The sequence below is a fragment of the Pelodiscus sinensis genome, chromosome 1, assembly GCF_049634645.1.
Source record: "Pelodiscus sinensis isolate JC-2024 chromosome 1, ASM4963464v1, whole genome shotgun sequence".
NCBI lineage: Eukaryota > Metazoa > Chordata > Testudines > Trionychidae > Pelodiscus > Pelodiscus sinensis.
The window spans coordinates 308,502,707-308,520,855 of NC_134711.1; the positions used below are offsets into that span (position 1 = coordinate 308,502,707).

At 46.6% G+C, this 18,149-nt stretch overlaps 1 protein-coding gene across 6 annotated transcripts in view; it reads left to right on the plus strand.

Annotated features, from left to right (window-relative positions):
• The window catches only part of NOX4 (NADPH oxidase 4), a 179,821-nt gene that overhangs the window by 39,399 nt on the left and 122,273 nt on the right, over positions 1-18,149 (plus strand). For 5 of the 6 annotated variants that reach the window (XM_006118376.3, XM_075919393.1, XM_075919395.1 and 2 more), the window contains 2 exons: positions 189-269; positions 13,215-13,434. In XM_006118376.3, coding sequence (XP_006118438.2) covers positions 189-269; positions 13,215-13,434 — 301 coding nt within the window. The remainder of the gene's footprint in view (positions 1-188; positions 270-13,214; positions 13,435-18,149) is intronic. The other variant, XM_075919391.1, reaches the window with a different exon arrangement.

The following is an 18,149-nucleotide window of genomic DNA, read 5'->3' on the forward strand; positions in this document are numbered from 1 at the left end:
TCCTTCTTTCCAACAACTCAATGTGCAAATGTGTGAATATATTTTTTACATATATGGACCTCAGCTGAAGAGAATTTTGACTTTTCTGTGTTTCTAATTTTCACATAGCTACACAGAGCTGTTTATAATTAGCAATGACTGAGTGTAATATCTGAGATTGTCATTAATCTCCAGTTTATTCTTTGCAGGCTTTCAGACTATGACATCTTCTGGTACACACACAATCTTTTCTTTGTCTTCTATGTGCTGCTGATGGTGCATGTTTCTGGGTATGTAACAAAATAAATGGCCCCTGTTCTGTAAGCTCAAGGAGGAGGGTATAACTCCAAAAAATGCAACTGAGGCAGGGAGCTGAGCAGTGTTCTCTCTAAGCTGCAGAGCAGCACAGCTTCACAGGTGACTGATCAACCACGCCCAGTTAGAGTCTCAGGGCTCCATGCATGGGGGAGCTGATTAATCACCTGAGAAGCTGTGCTGCCCCACAGCTTAGAGGGACCACTGGTGCTGAGTGACATCTTCCTGACATGACCTTGTGGTGGCCTTTATTTCATGCTCAGGTAAAGCTTGTGTTGTGGTTGGCGCATCATTTGGTACAGCAGATTAGAACACAGTAGTGTTAAAACCTAAATCAAACCCTATTTATGCCCATTCCACCAAGTTCCTGTGATGACTAAAATAAATGTTTAGCTCTGGCCCCAGAACCACCCCTGGCTGGCTGCTGGGAGAAGGATGAAATAAGATCACCTTTTATTCACATCCTCGTTGCTGTAAACAAAATAGCTATTTTTCTCCCCCCCACACCATTTTAAACCACCATTCCGTGGGTGTAAATCACCGCGCAAGAGTCATGAGCAGGGGTTGGGAAGGCAGTCCTAGTGGGCAGGGCCAGTGTCCAGGGGCCTACGTCATTGGTCAGCATTTGGATTGAAATCTTAAAAGTGGGAGCTGGAGTTTGGGCTGGGACCAGGGTCCTAGTACTGATGCATAGGGCAGGGATGGAGCCTGCATGCAGAGGGCCAGGACAAGGTCTGTAGCCAGAGTCAGAGTTAAAGCACTGAACCCCAGGGTTGAAGTCACAGCCAAATTCAGGTACCCGAATCAGCGGTCAAAAGCTGGAGTTGGCTGCTCCATATTGAAGCCAGGGGTCAAAGCCTACAACAGAACAAGCACTGAAGAAGGGCTGGACTTGGAATCAGAGTTCAAGATTGCAAGCTGAGAATTCAAACCAGAGCCAAGATCTGAAAGTGATCAGAGAAGCAGATCAATCACAGTGACTGGCAGGGAAGTCAACCTCATTGCACAGATGATTCCTGGAATGCCTCCAGGGCATAGTGTGCCTAGACCAGTGGGGGCCATGCATCAAAGAATCATAGAATACTAGGATTGGAAGGGAGGTCCTAGGACTCGAGAGGTCATCGAGTCCAGTCCCCTGCCCCCATGGCAGGACCAAATACTGTCTAGACCATCCCTGATAGACATTTATCTAACCTACTCTTAAATATCTCCAGAGATGGGGATTAGACAACCTCCCTGGGCAATTTATTCCAGTGTTTGACTACCCTGGCAGTTAGGAACTTTTTCCTAATGTCCAACCTAAACCTCCCTTGCTGCAGTTTAAGCCCATTGCTTCTTGTTCTATCCTCAGAGGCCAAGATGAACAAGTTTTCTCCCTCCTCCTTATGACACCCTTTTAGATACCTGAAAATGGCTATCATATCCCCCCTCAGTCTTCTCTTTTCTAAACTAAACAAACCCAGTTATTTCAGCCTCCCTTCAAACGTCATGTACTCTAGCCCTTTAATCATTCTTGTTGCTCTTCTCTGGACCCTCTCCAATTTCTCCACATCTTTCTTGAAATGCGGTGCCCAGAACTGGACACAATACAGGCAGTCCCCGGGTTACGTACAAGATAGGGACTGTAGGTTTGTTCTTAAGTTGAATCTGTATGTAAGTCGGAACTGGCGTCCAGATTCAGACACTGCTGAAACTGACCGCCAGTTCTGACTTACATACAGAATCAACTTAAGAACCCCAGGCGTCCCCAAGTCAGCTGCCGCTGAAACTGATCAGCAGCTGATTCCAGGAAGCCCGGGGCAGAGCAACTCTGCCTGGGGCTTCCTGTAGTCAGCGCTGGTCAGTTTCAGCAGAAGCTGACTTGGGGACTCCTGGGGCAGAGCAGCTGGGGTGCTGCTGGGTTGCTCCAGTAGCGCCGCTCCTGGGTGCTACTGGACCAACCCAGCAGCACCCCATCTGCTCTGCCCCAGGCGTCCTGATTCAGCCGCTGCTGAAACTGACCAGCAGCGGCTGAATCAGGACCTGGGACAGAGCAGCTGGGGTGCTGCCGGGTTGGTCCAGTAGTGCCCAGAGCGGCGCTGCAGGACCAATCGGCAGCGCCCCAGCTGCTCTGCCCCAGAGTCCAAAACAAAAGCCTGGTCTGCTGGGGGGGGAGCACACTAGCTGCGCCCCCCCCCCCCCCCCAGCAGACCAGGGACACGGGGAGCAGAGCCGCAGCGGCAAAAGTGCTCCTCTTGGGAAGGAACAATCAGTTTCACACATACAGAATGGGAAGCGACCGTCTAGGAAGGAGTATGGCAGAAAGGGATCTAGGGGTTATAGTGGACTGCAAGCTGAATATGAGTCAGCAGCATGATGCTGCTGCAAAAAAAGCAAACACGATTCTGGGATGCATTAACAGGTGTGTTGTGATCAAGACACGAGAAGTCATTCTTCCGCTCTACTCTGCACTGGTTAGGCCTCAATTGGAGTACAGGCAGTCCTCGACTTACGTCGGATCCGCACTTACGAACGGGGCTTTCTCGCCCCGGAGGTCGAGGCGAGAAAGCCCCGTTCGTAAGCTGCTCCGGTGCCCCTGGTCTGCTGGAGACCGTCTCCAGCAGACCAGGGGCACCGGGCGGATTCCCGCGCTTCTGAGGCTTTGCCAGAGCAAAGCCTCAGAGGCGCGGGACCCCGCTGCGGCTGCGGCTTCAGTCTGGGTGCCTGTGGTCTGCTGGGGACCGTCCCCAGCAGACCACAGGCACCCAGACTGAAGCGGCAGCAGCGGCGGTTCCCCGCGCTTCTGAGGCTTTGCTCTGGCAAAGCCTCAGAAGCGCGGGAATCCGCCCGGTGCCCCTGGTCTGCTGGAGACGGTCTCCAGCAGACCAGGGGCACCGGAGCAGCTTACGAACGGGGCTTTCTCGCCTCGACCTCCGGGGCGAGAAAGCCCCGTTCGTAAGTGCGGATCCGACGTAAGTCGAGGACTGCCTGTACTCCAATTGAGGCCTAACCAGTGCAGAGTAGAGCGGAAGAATGACTTCTCGTGTCTTGATCACAACACACCTGTTAATGCATCCCAGAATCGTGTTTTCTTTTTTTGCAGCAGCATCATGCTGCTGACTCATATTTAGCTTGCAGTCCACTATAACTCCTAGATCCCTTTCTGCCATACTCCTTCCTAGACAGTCGCTTCCCATTCTGTATGTGTGAAACTGATTGTTCCTTCCCAAGAGGAGCACTTTGCATTTGTCGTTACTAAACTTCATCCTGTTTACTTCAGACCATTTCTCCAATTTGTCCAGATCATTTTGAATTATGACCCTATCCTCTAGAGCAGTCGCAACCCCTCCCAGCTTGGTATCATCTGCAAACATAATAAGCGTACTTTCTATGCCAATATCTAAATTGTTGATGAAGATATTGAACAGAGCCTTGCCCAAAACAGACCCTGCGGAACCCGACTTGTTATACCTTTCCAGCAGGTATAATATCATTCGAGGCTGTATCAAACGCCTTACTAAAGTCTAGGTATACCACATCCACTGCTTCTCCCTTATCCACAAGACTCGTTATCATATCAAAGAAAGCTATCAGATTGGTTTGACGTGATTTCTTCTTTACAAATCCAGGCTGGCTGTTCCCTATCACCTTGCCACCTTCCAAGTGTTTACAGATGATTTCCTTAATTACTTGTTCCATTATCTTCCCTGGCACAGAAGTTAAACTAACTGGTCTGTAGTTGCTTGAGTTGTTCTTATTTCCCTTTTTATAAATGCCTCTGTAACATCTTGGATACGGGCCCCCGGCAGACAGCATACCTCCTGAGATGAAATGTCAGGGCGACATATGGGCGCCTCCGTCCCCCTCAGAAGAGAGTCTCTGACCACCACTACCCTACGTTTCCTATTCGCAGTGGTGGCAGCAGACCTCCAAACCTTGGGAGTACGGGGCTTCTCCTCCTGTGTTGTAGGGAGTGATTCTGTATCTCCTGTATAAAGAAGAGCATAACAGTTTCCTAGTACCACGGCGGGAGGGTTTGGAGCAGGGGTGGAGCAGTGCCTGCTGCCAGAAATAACCACTGCCAGTGTCCACCCTGAGCCGTCTCCTCCTCCACCAGTGATGTGCCCGCAGTCCTGTGTACTGGGACAGCTACCTCAGCTGTCTCCTCATGAACACGGTCCAGGAATTGCTCGTGGATTCGGGTGCTCCTCAACCTCGCCGCCTCCTCCTGTAGCTCTCCCAACTGCTACCTGAGAGATTCCACCAGCAGGCACCTTTCGCATTGCATGATCTCCCCAGCGTGAGAAGATCACTTATCAGTATGTGGGAATTGCAAGCCACACTCCCTGCAAAACCACACCAGGATCTGGGTAGAGGCATCCATGCTCAGGTGCTCTGTTTGGCTACAGGCGCAGGTGGAGGAGACAGAAGCAGTGCTGGCACAGGTTTTGCAGATTTTCCTGACCATTGTAGGCCTCCCTCTGTCAAACTCCCTGCTTTCGCTCCCTGGTCACTCTGCCTCTGGCTTTTAAAGCCTGCTTGCCTAGGCCAGGCCTGCCCCCTCGTGAGTCATACAGGGGAAGGCTGACTAGATGCAATCAAGAGAACAATTGAGTGAACAAAGGGTCAGGCATGCAGTACCAACTGCCACAGCAGCTGAAACTGAACCTGCAGTCACCTGAAATCAGAATCAGAATTCAACAAACAGAATTCAAACAGTAGAGCAAACTCACTCACACCAAAAGCAAGTACTCTCACTCTCACTCTCACCAGGTAGCCTGTTCAGTGGTGGGATCTCTTGCGGTCCCTCTTAAACTCCCCTGTCTGCAGCCCCCTGTCCGCTTTCGCTCCCTGGTCACTCTGTCAGGGAGAGCCATGAAGAAAGCTATCAGCCTGGCTCTCTGTGGTGAAACTGCCCATATTTTTATTTTGCAGGAAGTATGTGGGGATTCCTATAGGTTACCCATTGCTGCTAGATAGTGGTGTGGAGGTGTCAGCCATATAGCAGACCTGGGTTCTGGTCCCATCTCTACTAAACTCCCAAGAAGTTTGCAAGACTGTGGAATTTTTCACATCATTTCAGCTCCGTTGGACCAGATCCCTAGTTGATGTAAACTGGCACAGTTCCATGTCAATTAAAGTAGCTGCATCACTGACATCAGCTAAGAGCCTGGTCATGTATAGTTTGTTGTTTTTTTCATTGTCACTCCATGGGAAGAAGAGAACTAGCCTTAATAACTAATTACGACAGTCTACTGCTGCGGTAATTTTTGCAAAAAAAAAGTACTTCAGTGGTCCAGTTGACTTCACTAGAATGACCCCTTATTTAGATGAGAAAGAAATAAGGTTTCAGGCTACACAAAGCTCTTTTTCAGGTCTTGGAAAAGTACCTAGAGTGACAGCTAAATACATAGAGGATTCGCATGGGTGTAATAAACTGAGTATTTTTTCCAGAACTGAAGAGCCTTGTGTAGGTTGAAAGCTTGTCTCTTTCACCAATGGAAGTTGGTTCAATAAAAGATGTTACCTCACCCAGCCTGTCTCTCTTGTTAGTGTCTGAAGGGAGAAAATAAAAAGACTAGTTGTTGGATTTTACAAGTTTTTAAATAGAACATGGTAAACTTGAAATATAGTCAATTTAAAAAAAAGAATTATAAGTAATTTCATTGACCATGTTTCTAATTGTTTTTGTGGTGTTTACTATGAGTCTTTCCATGGTTTTTCTTTTTTAAAAAGGTTCTTCTCTCTCACTCCTACACTGTTGCTGTGTCAAAGACCCAACAGTGGAATCTGAAAAGCTAAGGCCTTCCCTACCCCATCTCACACTGACTTAAAGGCAGATGGTTCCCTGTGTAGAGCCCTGTTGATTGGAACTTGCCTTAGTATCTCGGGGAATTGGTGACAATGACTCTGCACAAAGTGCTCTCTCATGAACTAAAAAAATCCCTTCAGAACTTTATTCCAAACTCTGTAAGCTATAATACATTTAAGATGTACCTTGGAAAAATACAAGCTAGAAACATTTCAAACAGAGCATTTTTTTTAATTCAAAGAATGTTTTTATTATGATTAGGAGCCCTGGTTGCAGTCTAGGACCCCAGACTGCTAGGAGCTATACAAAAAGATATTTGCCCGCAAAGAGTTTACAGTCTAATAAGAAACAACAGGTGGAGAGAAACAGGTGTGAACACAAGGAAACAATGAGATAGTGTTAGTCAGCATGGTAGGCTGTGGTATCAGCACACCTAAACTTTGTATAAAGTTACCGGTACCACTTCTTAAATTCCTGAGGCTAGATGGAACAGATAACGAATGTCTTTTTGCACAGTACCCTTAGCAGACAGTCCGAAGGGGAAGATTACGGTGGAACAGATATCAGGAGTAGAATATCTAGGTCACTTACTCAAAATCCCAGTGGAGTCAATGGAGGCCTGTCTCTCTCTCAGGTGGAAAAGCTGAAATATGCAGAAAATCTTGTGTGGGCAGCTTTTGAATGAGACCTTAAAATGCAAAGACCAAAATTATTTCAAAATAACAAGCTTCTTATTCTGAAATAATAAACACTCATTTCACAAGGAATAACACCTATTTTGAAATTGCTATTTCAAAATAGTGGTAGTGTGGACAATCCACTGCTGCTATTTCAAAATATCTCCTCTCCACAGCCTTTCAGAGTAATTACTCCCCAGTGCTTCTTGGGGCTCTAAATTGAGGTAGAATGTCCACATTAGGGGATTCTGCCTCAGACTAATTTTGAGGCTTCCCTGTAGTGCAGACATGCTATTTTGAAATAGTTATTTCAGGCGTTACTATTCCGAAATAACTTGTTTTGAAATATCCTTGTAGTGTAGACATACCCTCAGTGGCTGTAGCTATGATAATACTTGGTAGAGCTTTTCAAAGAATCACTGCCTGTGGACAATGATTCATGATGGTGTGTCATTTCTAGTACATAATATCTTGTGTATTGCACATAACGTGTCAAAATATATAATGTTCAAAGAACTGGGTTAGTCTTTCATTTCTATAATGTGCTTGTGGAGGTATTTCTAGTCTGTTTGTTCAAGAGTTCATTTTCAGTGAAAGCTGGGGCTGCCCTACCTAAAAACAAAAGTGCTGTTATCAAAATGAAGTTTCTATAAACTTGATATGACATGAAAAGTGACCAAATTATATATAATTATATATAACTTTTAAAGTGTGGAGAGGGAAGAATTTGTCTGTATAGAGAGGCAGGCATTTTGGTGTGCACTGCAGAACTTAACATGTGCTACAGCAGAGCCCCCATTGCCATTCAGTGTCTGGCAAACTGGAGTGAATGCAAGTGTGGATGCTATCTTTCGAAAAAGCAAATTGCTTTTTCGATGTGCTTCTGTGTGTAGACGCTCTCTTTCGGAAGATTTTTTTTGGAAGCTCTCTGCTGAAAAAAGGTTCTTCTGAAAGAAGCCTGCATTCTAGACGTAGCCTATTATGGATGCCTTATAAATGAATTGATTACCTTATGCCAAATGGTAGATGAGTTTATGCATGGCAAAGGAAAGTGCAACCATAAAGGACTTGTTTGTGACAATTTGGACAAATATTAAAAGTATTTTTTAGTATTACTATCCTGCTTTAGGTATTCCCTGTTTTAGAGGTGACAGAGAGCACAAAACTTAGCCCATCTATCTAGCCCATATCTAGGCTATCTGATCATGCAGGGAGAAGCCATAGTATGACTCTCAGTGCTCTGGTGGGATGAGTAGCTAGTGCTGCTCGTTTATCTGTCTGAGATGCTTTTATGTACCCTAATCACTAGTGTATCTTAGTACCCTCACTAGCCTTAATTTATCTTTTATCCTTAATTTATCATTATTCTTAATCCTTGTGAGGTAGGGCAGTGCCATTATCTCTTGTATGGGGGAGGGGGGGAGCTGAGGCAGTAGAATCTAAATGCTTTAGATTCTGTAATGTTAGGAAGTCTGTGATGAAGTTCGGTGTGTGGCAAAGGAGGACTTCAGCAGAACCGTAAGTTAGTTATCTCAGTTCTTAATTATTCACATATATGTGAGGAAGCCTAGTTTTCCTTTAGTATTTTTCCCCTTTCTCTTCTCTGTGTCTGTAAAGTCCTATCCCTTCACCTACTATATATTTGTCTGTGAGCGAGTGAGCCTATCTGTATGTGACTGTCTGTTCAAGAACTACTAATTGGTAAGACTTAAGGCCACCAAATTTGCTATGCAGTTTCCTTTTATCATAACTTAAAGGAAGGAAAGGGTCTGATTGTGCAGGTAGTGAGGGGGGCTGCAGCCCCCAGTTTGAGTGGGGACACATAAAACCGTAGAGAAAAGAGACAGAATCATCCAGGCAGGTGAAAGTGGCTGACTTAGGGGTGCCTTCTACCCCTGTCTGGGATTGCCCTGGCCCCGAGCCTCCCAAACCCCAGCTGTCCTTTAGGGAGAGCATGGTGGGGGTGGGCTGCAGTCCTTCCTCCATTCATGTGGGAACACTGCTGGCTGTTCTCCTTTGTCAGGGAACAAGGGTAGAGTGCACAGCTCCTCAGTATGGCTGGGGACAGGAGCAGGCAGATGAACCTGGACCTGCCCCAACCGTCTGTGCCTGTTGGAGCTGCAGTGGCCATGGACAGGTGCTTCTCACCTGACTTCAAGCAGTTATAGGGAGAGAGGGTTGGGTTTGTCCTCTCTTCCCAGGGCAGCCTGCATAATGAGGCTGCAGCTCAGAACTATGATTTGAATGAAGAAAACCAAAAATGAATTGAGTTAAGGATGAGAGCCATGCTGGGTAAATCTTCTGGTTTTAATATAAATGTAGCTCTCAACAGATAAACATGCACAGCTCCAGCAGTAGAATTTGTGAGGTTGGGTCACTGCTGTTGGTAGAAGTGTGGCTATGACTCGCTGTCAAGCTGCTCAGTGCCTTTGCCCATGGAGGTGTAGTGAGATCAGCACAGCTTGCTAATTCAACAGGCCTTGATTTAATTAAATGGAGATTGCCTATCTCCTAGAACTGGAAGGGACCTTGAAAGGTCATTGAGTCTAGTCTATCTTCACAGCAGGACCAAGTACCATTCCTGACACATTTTTGCCCCAAATGGCCCCTGCAAGGATTCAATTCACATCCCTGGGTTTAGCAAGCCAATGCTCAAACCACTGAGCTATCCCTTCCCCCCATGCTACTTTCAAAGGGTATGTCTACACTACAGAGTTAGTTGGAACTAACGGACGTTAGTTCGAACTAACTTTGATAGGCGCTACACTAGCGCTCCGCTAGTTCGAACTTAATTCGAACTAGCGGAGCACTTAGTTCGAACTAGGTAAACCTCATTTTACGAGGATTAAGCCTAGTTCGAACAAGCTAGTTTGAATTAAGGGCTGTGCAGACCCTTAATTTGAACTAGTGGGAGGCTAGCCCTCCCCAGCTTTCCCTGGTGGCCACTCTGGCCAACACCAGAGAAACTCTATGCCCTCCTCCCGGCCCCGGACCCCTTAAAGGGGCACGGGCTGGCTATGGTGCCCGTGCCAGGTGCAAGCCTGCCAGCACCCAGCCAGCAGACCCTGCACCTGGCACGGCTCGAGCCAGCCACCCGATGCCCCCCAGCCCTCCCCCTCTTCCCGGGACCAGGCTGGCGGCTCCCGGGAGCTTGCCCGGGACCGCAAGAGGCGGGCACCCACCTGGGCTAGTGCGGACATCGTGGACCTCGTCCACGATCTCTGCACTAGGCACAGGAAAGTGGCCGGCTTGGGCAGGATAGCTGCCAGCCTGGCCACCCAGGAGCAGGTGTACATGAAAATCAAGGGGGTCCACTGAGACCCCCGACCCTGAGCCCTGAGCTTACAATGGCCGTACTGGGTCAGACCAAAGGTCCATCTAGCCCAGTAGCCTGTCTGTCGACAGCGGCCAACCCTAGGAACCCTGGAGGGGATGGACCGAAGACAGTGACCAAGCCATTTTTCTCGTGCCATCCCTCTCCAGCCTTCCACAAACCTTGGGCAGGGACACCTCTCCTACCCCCTGGCTAATACCACTCCATGGACCCAACCTCCATCACTTGATCTCACTTCCCTTTGACCTCTGTTCTAGTTCTAGCCTTCACAGCCTCTTGCAGCAAGGAGTTCCACAGGTTGACTCTTTGCTTTGTGAAGAACAACTTTCTGTTACTAGTTTGAAGCCTGCTACCCATTGCTTTCCTTTGGTGTCCTCTAGTCCTTCTATTATGGGAACTAATGAAGAACTTTTGTGTATGCACCTTCTCCACCCAAGTCCTGCTTTTAGAGACCTCTATCCTGTCCCCCCTCCTTCTCCTCTTTTCTAAGCTGAGAAGTCCCAGTCTGTTTAGCCTCTCTTTATATGGGACCTGTTCCCAACCCCTGATCATTGTAGTTGCCCTCCCCTCTCCCAGCCTCTCTCTTCCCCTCTCCCACCTTCTTTTCCCAGTCTCCCCCAGTTTTGTTCAATAAAGACAGATTCCATTTTTGACCACAATTGTCCTTTATTTTGTACATCAAGAAAAGGGGCTAGGGAAGGGTAAGTGGAAGGAGGTGAGGAAGGAATGGGGTACGAGCCTCCGATGGGGAGGACTGGGCTGGCTCTGTGGGCTTCTGAGGGTGGAAGCTCTCCTGTAGGCCACAGTTGCCCCCTCTCCCCAGATGGCAGCCTGCGGCAAGTGCAGCCGGGCTGATGGCCGAGTGCTGTGATGTGCCCAGTGTGGGCACTCAGGGCACTCCAAGACAGGACTGCTTTGCAAGTGGGGCACCCCTGAGAACTGTCTGTCCGGGGTGGGGGTTGGGACCCTTTAAGCACAGCCCTCGGCTAGCCTGAGACAGCATCTCCACGCTCTAAGTCCTCCTCTGATGCCCTGCCGGCAGTGCTTCCGGCCATCCTTAAGCCCTGTTCAGGGTCCACTAAATGTGGACATGCTAGTTCAAATTAGCAAAACGCTAATTCGAACTAGTTTTTAGTTCTAGACGCGTTAGTTCGAATTAGCTTAGTTCGAATTAACTAATTCGAACTAAGTTAGTTCGAACTAACTCTGTAGTGTAGACATACCCAAAGGGACACCTCTGGCATAGTTCTGTGAGAAAGGTACTCAGCCAGGTTTATTGCCCTCAAGGCACAGTCCTAATGACTCACACAACTTGGACAAATGCATTATCCGAAATATTAAGAACAAGGTACAAGGAGAGGTAATAAACAAATACAGAACACCCCTATTCTGTTAAACCATCTGCTCTTGTACGAGTCTGTCTCATATCTAGCTTTCTAAAATATGTTTATGCATATATACAGGGCTTCACAAATAATGCAGTTTACTCACCATAGATTGCAACCTGGAAGAGCTGGGTTCGGGCAATCTGCTCATGTGTAGAACGATCTGTGCATGCGCAGATCGCCAGGCAGCACGGCTGGCGAGCAGGGCTCACCACGGTTCGGCGAGTCCTGGATATATATCTAGTGCCTTGTCACTAGCAGCGACTTTGGCAAGTTTATATACTAAACAGTGTAATTATAATCAGGGCTCGACAATCTATTGAATCTACTCGCCTGTGGCGAGTAGATTTCAGCCCGGCGCCCTGTTTACTGGCGGCGCGCGCATGCACAATGCAGGTCTTGCGCATGTGCAGTGCGGGGCTGGCGAGCGGCTTTTGCCACAGTTCATCAAGCCCTGCTTATAATCATTTGCTTTAATACATGGTTTGACTTTGGTCCACAGCCTCTGGTTCAAGCCTCAGGTCTTATACCAGTCCCAGTGCTCCAGGTGCACGCTCACTGTCTGTCTCTCTCTTTCTCAATCTGTCTACACCTTTGATGGAGGACTGTGATGGGGTTCACTCACTGCAAGAACACCTCTTTCTGGTCAGACATGGCATACTGGCTTTCTTCCCATATGATGGCCCCTGCTGATAGTCAATCTATGGTTGCAGTGGGTTCTCTTCCTATAATTCACAGTACTCCCTTTTTTGCGATTTAGTCTTCCAGCCAGGGGTCATTATATGGTCCCTCCATTCCAGGGTATGAAAGTCTTACTGGACCAGATTTGTTGGTGTCGCCTCTAACATTTCTGTGCCAATTCCCAGTGACTCATGCCCTTCTCCATTCTAATTTCCCTGAGCCTCTTTCTTCTCAGCCTTCTCCTCCTCCCTTCCCCAACTCCTCTGGAGTTAGTGTCAGAATCCCAGGACTTATTCTTCTCCCTGAGTTTCCACCTTCCCAACTCTCTGCTCTGAGAGAATGACTATAGACTCTCCTTCTGGCCTCCTGCTACTAAAGAATTCCTCTTTTTACATTCCTTATCCAGCTTCTCCCCAAGCTGGGCATCATCAGCGATTAGTATTTATGAATCCCTGGGCCTCCCTTTAGATACTGCTATGAAGATTAATTGGCCTCTTTTGAGGCCTTCTTAACCACATCAGTGTGGGTGAACAACCTGTCATATTGACTTTTTTCATGTGATAAGTGGATTTTCAAAACTGTAGTGTTGTTCACATATGATGCTGTTATGCATAAACATAAAATACACTGAATGATGGGCGTGCTCCCTGCCGTTTATAATTTTACAGTACTGCTAGGACACTTGTGTTTAAGACTGCATTGAAATGAGGGCTTGCGTAATACAGTATGTGGCTGAAAATAACTTTGGGGTGATTGAATTGCAAATGCGACTATTTAATTTCTCTCCAAGGCCTCCACAATTTATCTTACCCTCAAGTAGTATCAGGCATGCCAGGTGGGTTGCGCCTCCACTCTAGTGACAAAGGGATCTATTGTTGGAAAGCTTCAAGCTAATTCAAACTCCTGAAAGTAAAAAAAAAAAAAAAAAAAAAAAAAAAGAAAAGTAAAAATACTTGTGGGAATATCAGCCTTTGATCAGCTTTGTGTTGGCCTAAAGTAAGTTATTGTGATGCTGCTTCAGTGTCTTTTTTTGTGGGGGGTGTTTCTTGTAGAGGAGTGCTTAAGTACCAGATTAACCTAGAGGAACACCCTCCTGGCTGCTTTCATCCTAACACATCTCTCCAAGAGGATATTCCAGTGCCAGGAAGCTTTGAAGAGCCTTTTCCTGAATATTCTCCTGAGGCTTTCCCACCAGAACCAGAACAATTTGTCGAAAAGAACTTTGTGGGAATTTGCACAGAGGAACCCAAGTTCCAGTCACACTTCCCAGAGGTTCGTATGATCCAGTGTTTCAGGTTTTACAGGCGATGCCAAGTCTTTCACTCAGACATAAATACCAATTATTATTTCTCTAGACCAGATGTTTTCATAATGTAAAATATTATGAAAACTTTTCCAGGCATCCATAGATTTGGTGGCATAAAGCAATTTGTATAACATTTTTAGAGCACAATACAGAGTGGTGAACATTGTACAGTGGGAACAATATAAAGGATCTTTAATAAGCATTTTGAGACATTAGCTTAATTGAAACAATGTCCACTTGCACTAATTTTAACTGTATACATGTCAGTTTGATTACACATTACTTTGGTGTAAATGTTATCAAAATATAGATTTGACTTTGTAGTAGAAATTAGATAACCCACATAACTATTTATTGTTGTTATTGCTCTTATTTATATTACAGTAGAGCCCAGGTTACCCCCAGACTGCATCCCTCTCTTGGCAGAGGGATGCAAATAAAGCACTTCGAAAGTGCAAATGAGCCCAGGATTTAAATATCCCGGGCTTCATTTGCATACTCACGTTCCAGCGCTGTGCCGAAGACGCGCCATTTCAAAAGTGAAAGTGCTATGTGGCCATGGTTTTGCCAACAGCGGGGAGCTTTTTCGACAGATCCTGTATTCCTGTATTCCTCGTTTTTTGAGGAGTACAGGATTTGTCGAAAAAGCTCCGCACTGTCAGCAGAACTGCGGCTACAGAGCCCTTTCACTTTCGAAATGGTGTGTGATCAGCCCAGTGCCAAAACATGAGTATGCAAATGAAGCCTGGGAAATTTAAATCCCAGGCTCATTTGTACTTTCCAAGTGCTTTATTTGCATCCTTCTGCTGACAGAGGGATGCAGTATGGAGGTAGCCCCAGAGTGCTGCATCACCATTGGAGCCCCATTGTCCTAAGCACCCTGCCAGACATAAGAAGAGACAAGTCTCACTGAAGACCTTGAGAACTAAGGCTTGTCTACAGTGGCATTTTTGTTGTTGCCAAAACTGCCTTTTGGTGACAAAACAGTGAAAGTGTTTACAATGCGACTTTCCAGTTTCGGCGACAAATAACTTCCACTCCGTGAGAGACTTTTATCTTTTTCCTCTCTTTAGTGCAGTGTTTCTTAAATTTTTTAATAGTGATAGAAATGTAGCCGTGTTAGTCTGGTGTAGCTGAAACAAAATACAGGACTATGTAGCACTTTAAAGACTAACAAGATGGTTTATTAGATGATGAGCTTTCGTGGGCCAGACCCACTTCCTCAGATCAAATAGTGGAAGAAAATAGTCACAACCATATATACCAAAGGATACAATTAAAAAAAATGAACACATTTCCCCCCCTCCCCCCCTGCCTTTCAAAGCTCCAGAAAGTATCTGATAGCTGAGTGAACTGCTCCTTTTGGGGAACAAACTAAAAACAATTAATTGGAATGCTTCTGTTTGGCTGCTGCAGCAGGAGGGCTGGCGAGATTGCTGTGCTGCTTTGACATCCCTTAGAACAGAGAGCTCACAGAGCTATGAGAGAGTCCCGAGAAGTGCAGGGATCAGCTCTGCCTTCCCACATCACTGCACTGTTGACGGGAGCTAGCAATGTGCCCATGAAATGTTGAGACTGGCAGACAATAAAACTGGTTTGAGCTGTTTTCACTTTTAGCGACATTTGCATGTTAACAGCAGGTTTGTCGCCAAACTTTCCCAGTGTAGACATAGCTTTAGACCAAATCCTGCAACAAACCACAGGAAGATCCTTTTGTAGAGCATTGCTGAAGTCAGTGGGGCTCTCTATGTGTGCAGTGTTTCAACACTCGGCTGAATCAGGGCTTAACTGAAGACAAAACACCATAAAAGGCTATAACACAAAGCAGGAAGTAATGGGAGAAATATTGTTAGAAATTAAAGAAATATATCACTAATCCTGCTGGCCACCTACCTACACACTGTGAGTTGGCAGATCCCATTGACATCATGTGGTTCTTAAAGAGGAATTTGAAGGAGAGGACAGTGGCTTGACAGGCTAGTTAGGGACTATGATCCATGCGTAAGAGGCTCTATGAAAGTGTTATAAAGGCAGTGAAACTAGATGATCACAGTGCTCCCTTCTGGCCTTGGAGTCTCTGAAATGCCTCTTTTGCAACGACCATCTTTTCACCATGGAGAGATAAGCAAAGGAGCAATCAAGGCTGATATTGTAGGCAGAGTGGAGGGGGAGATGTGATAAGATACATGAGTAAAAGGGGAAATGGGACATTTCAATAACCCTGGATTGGATGCAGTGGAGAACAGGGAGCCATTAGAGGGATTCAGAGAAGGGAGTGATGGGCCTGGGAAGATTATTTTAGCAGTGTTTGAAAAAGATCTGAGTGCAGAGGTGGGGGAAGTGTGTGCCACACAGCCTGTAGAGAAGGAGGCTGCAGTAATCGAGCTAAAAGATGATGATGCCCCAGAAGACACAGAGAAGCTGGAGCCTGAAAATGTGACAGAGGCAGAAGCAGCTTTTTCAAGCATGTTAAAGCTGGCCACATCTCCAGTACTTGAACTTCTCTAATCTGGCAATTCTGGAAAATAGAGTATGCCAGATTAAGGAATTTCATGGAGCATGGAAGGCACTGGGTTGGGGTCTGGAAGAGAGGGCGGGCACGTGAGGGGGATGGAAGGTGAGGTCTGGTTCTGAGCAGGATGGGGTGGGTGCTTACCTGGTGCCCTGCTCCCAGGGGCACATTTGACTCCACGCCCCCCGCTGCTCTCAAGCATTGTCCCTGCTGCTATGAGAGTGGCATGGAAAAGCCTCTGGAGAAACACTTATCTGAGCTGGGGAGGAGAAGGGGGACTGGCAATGCACAGAGCCACTTTCTCCTCCCCCTGCCAGGGTCCAAATCTTGGGTGTTCCCAGATTAGGGACGCACAGAGTACTCAGGTTCAGGTTTATTTGTTAGGGGTCCTTTATAGTGTTTGCCTGCTTTGCCAGATCAGGGCAGCATTCTCCCTGTTCTTGCAACAAGTGTCAGTCATGAAGTCAAGGGGATTCCATGCTAGTATAAGGTGACACTCTGGCAAAGGCCGCTTTAGTGTGGGTCTGCATGCCTCGAGGCCAATAAGTCTGGTGAGCTCTTTTCAGTTCTTTCAGTCGGCATTCTAAAATTCAAATGGCAATGAATCTGATGCACCTGGTTTACTTGTATCATCCCATCTCTAGGGCATCCAAACAATGTCCTCTTTGGGAGAAGACTTAATATAATCTGTGTGTTACATTTGGTGCTTTCCCAGCACCAGGCACCATTATTATTTGTTTAACCAGGGGAAGTTGGCTGGGCTCAGAAGTGCATTATGCTACAGGGGGCTTCTAAGGCTAGAGAAATGTACAGTATTCATAATCACTGTGAGCTATTAGACTTGCTAGGGCTGATGAGGCCTATGGAATTTACAGGCTCTGCAACTTATGAGAGATGCTGGTATTTTGAACATGAACATCAGAGAGGAAGGTTGGATGTGTAGCTTGGGACCTGGGCTGGTACACAGACCCCTAAGGGTTTGCCTACAGAGGCAGCAAGCGCCCCAGACCAGGTCAAAGTTGTGTGGGCTCTGAAGCCACAACCTGTCCCTAGCTTCACAACCAAAGCTCCAGCCTGAGCCACAGTGTCTGCGCAGCTAGTTTTGGGGCAGCAGCATGAGCTCCCCCCCCCCCCCATCCAAGTCTGTTAAACTAGGCATACAGCATGTGACCGAGGACAATTCACTTACTCTCTCTGTGGCCAATTCCCCTTTAAGAATGTTTCCTATCTCCCACCCTTTGTCTATTTATAGTGGGACTATTTAGACAAAATTACTTAAGTAACTAACCCTAAGACATAGGCACCTAAAACCTGGTTGGTGCTTCACTGCTCTCTATAAAATTTGTTCCGATCACTGTAGGCACCTAAACTCACTTGTTGCCTCTATTTTTTTTCATTAAACATTCTCTTAGCACCTCTGTTTCTACCTCTGCCCATGCACATTGCTGCCTTCCTTTACACATCCAGGCGCCTATCTCCTGCCTAAGCCCCAGAGCAGATGAACGTCTATGTTGTAGGCCAGGTCTAGTCCAATAGCTTAGCTACTTGATTGGGCCCCTAAGACAAGTTCATACAAAGCAGCTGCGGTGAGGGGGAGGAAGGGAAGGTGAATTTCTTTTATAATCTTTATGCTAGTGGTTAAGGTACTCACCTGGGATATGAGATACCTCCCAAGCCCCCGTCTGCCAAATGAGAAAGTATTTGAACAGGGATCTGCCACCTTTCAGACAAGGTTTCTAACTGCTGGACTATGGGACATATTGATGTGACAATCTCTGCTATTGAAGTTGTTCCACTTTAATTAAATAATGGAATAATTCAATATTAATTGGGCCAGAGAAAGGATTAAAATTACTCTATAGCTTCGTGATTAGGCAGTCTCCATCTCTTCCGCCATTGGGACTATTTGCAAAGTAAAGCGATGTCTCCACTTATTTAGCTAGCATGGTCAGACATGGCTTAGGTGAATGGAGTACAGCAGAGAGCCTAATCTCTGGAATGCCCAGGATAAATTCTCTACATGTGTCTCTATATGCCCTAGCAATGCCTCCTATGACAAGTGTCCAAATGCCTCATGGGAGCCTTTCACAGTGGCATATAGAATTATAGAACCATAAAGTTAACAAAGACCGCAAAGGTCATCTTGTCTAACGTCTTCATTTTGACCTC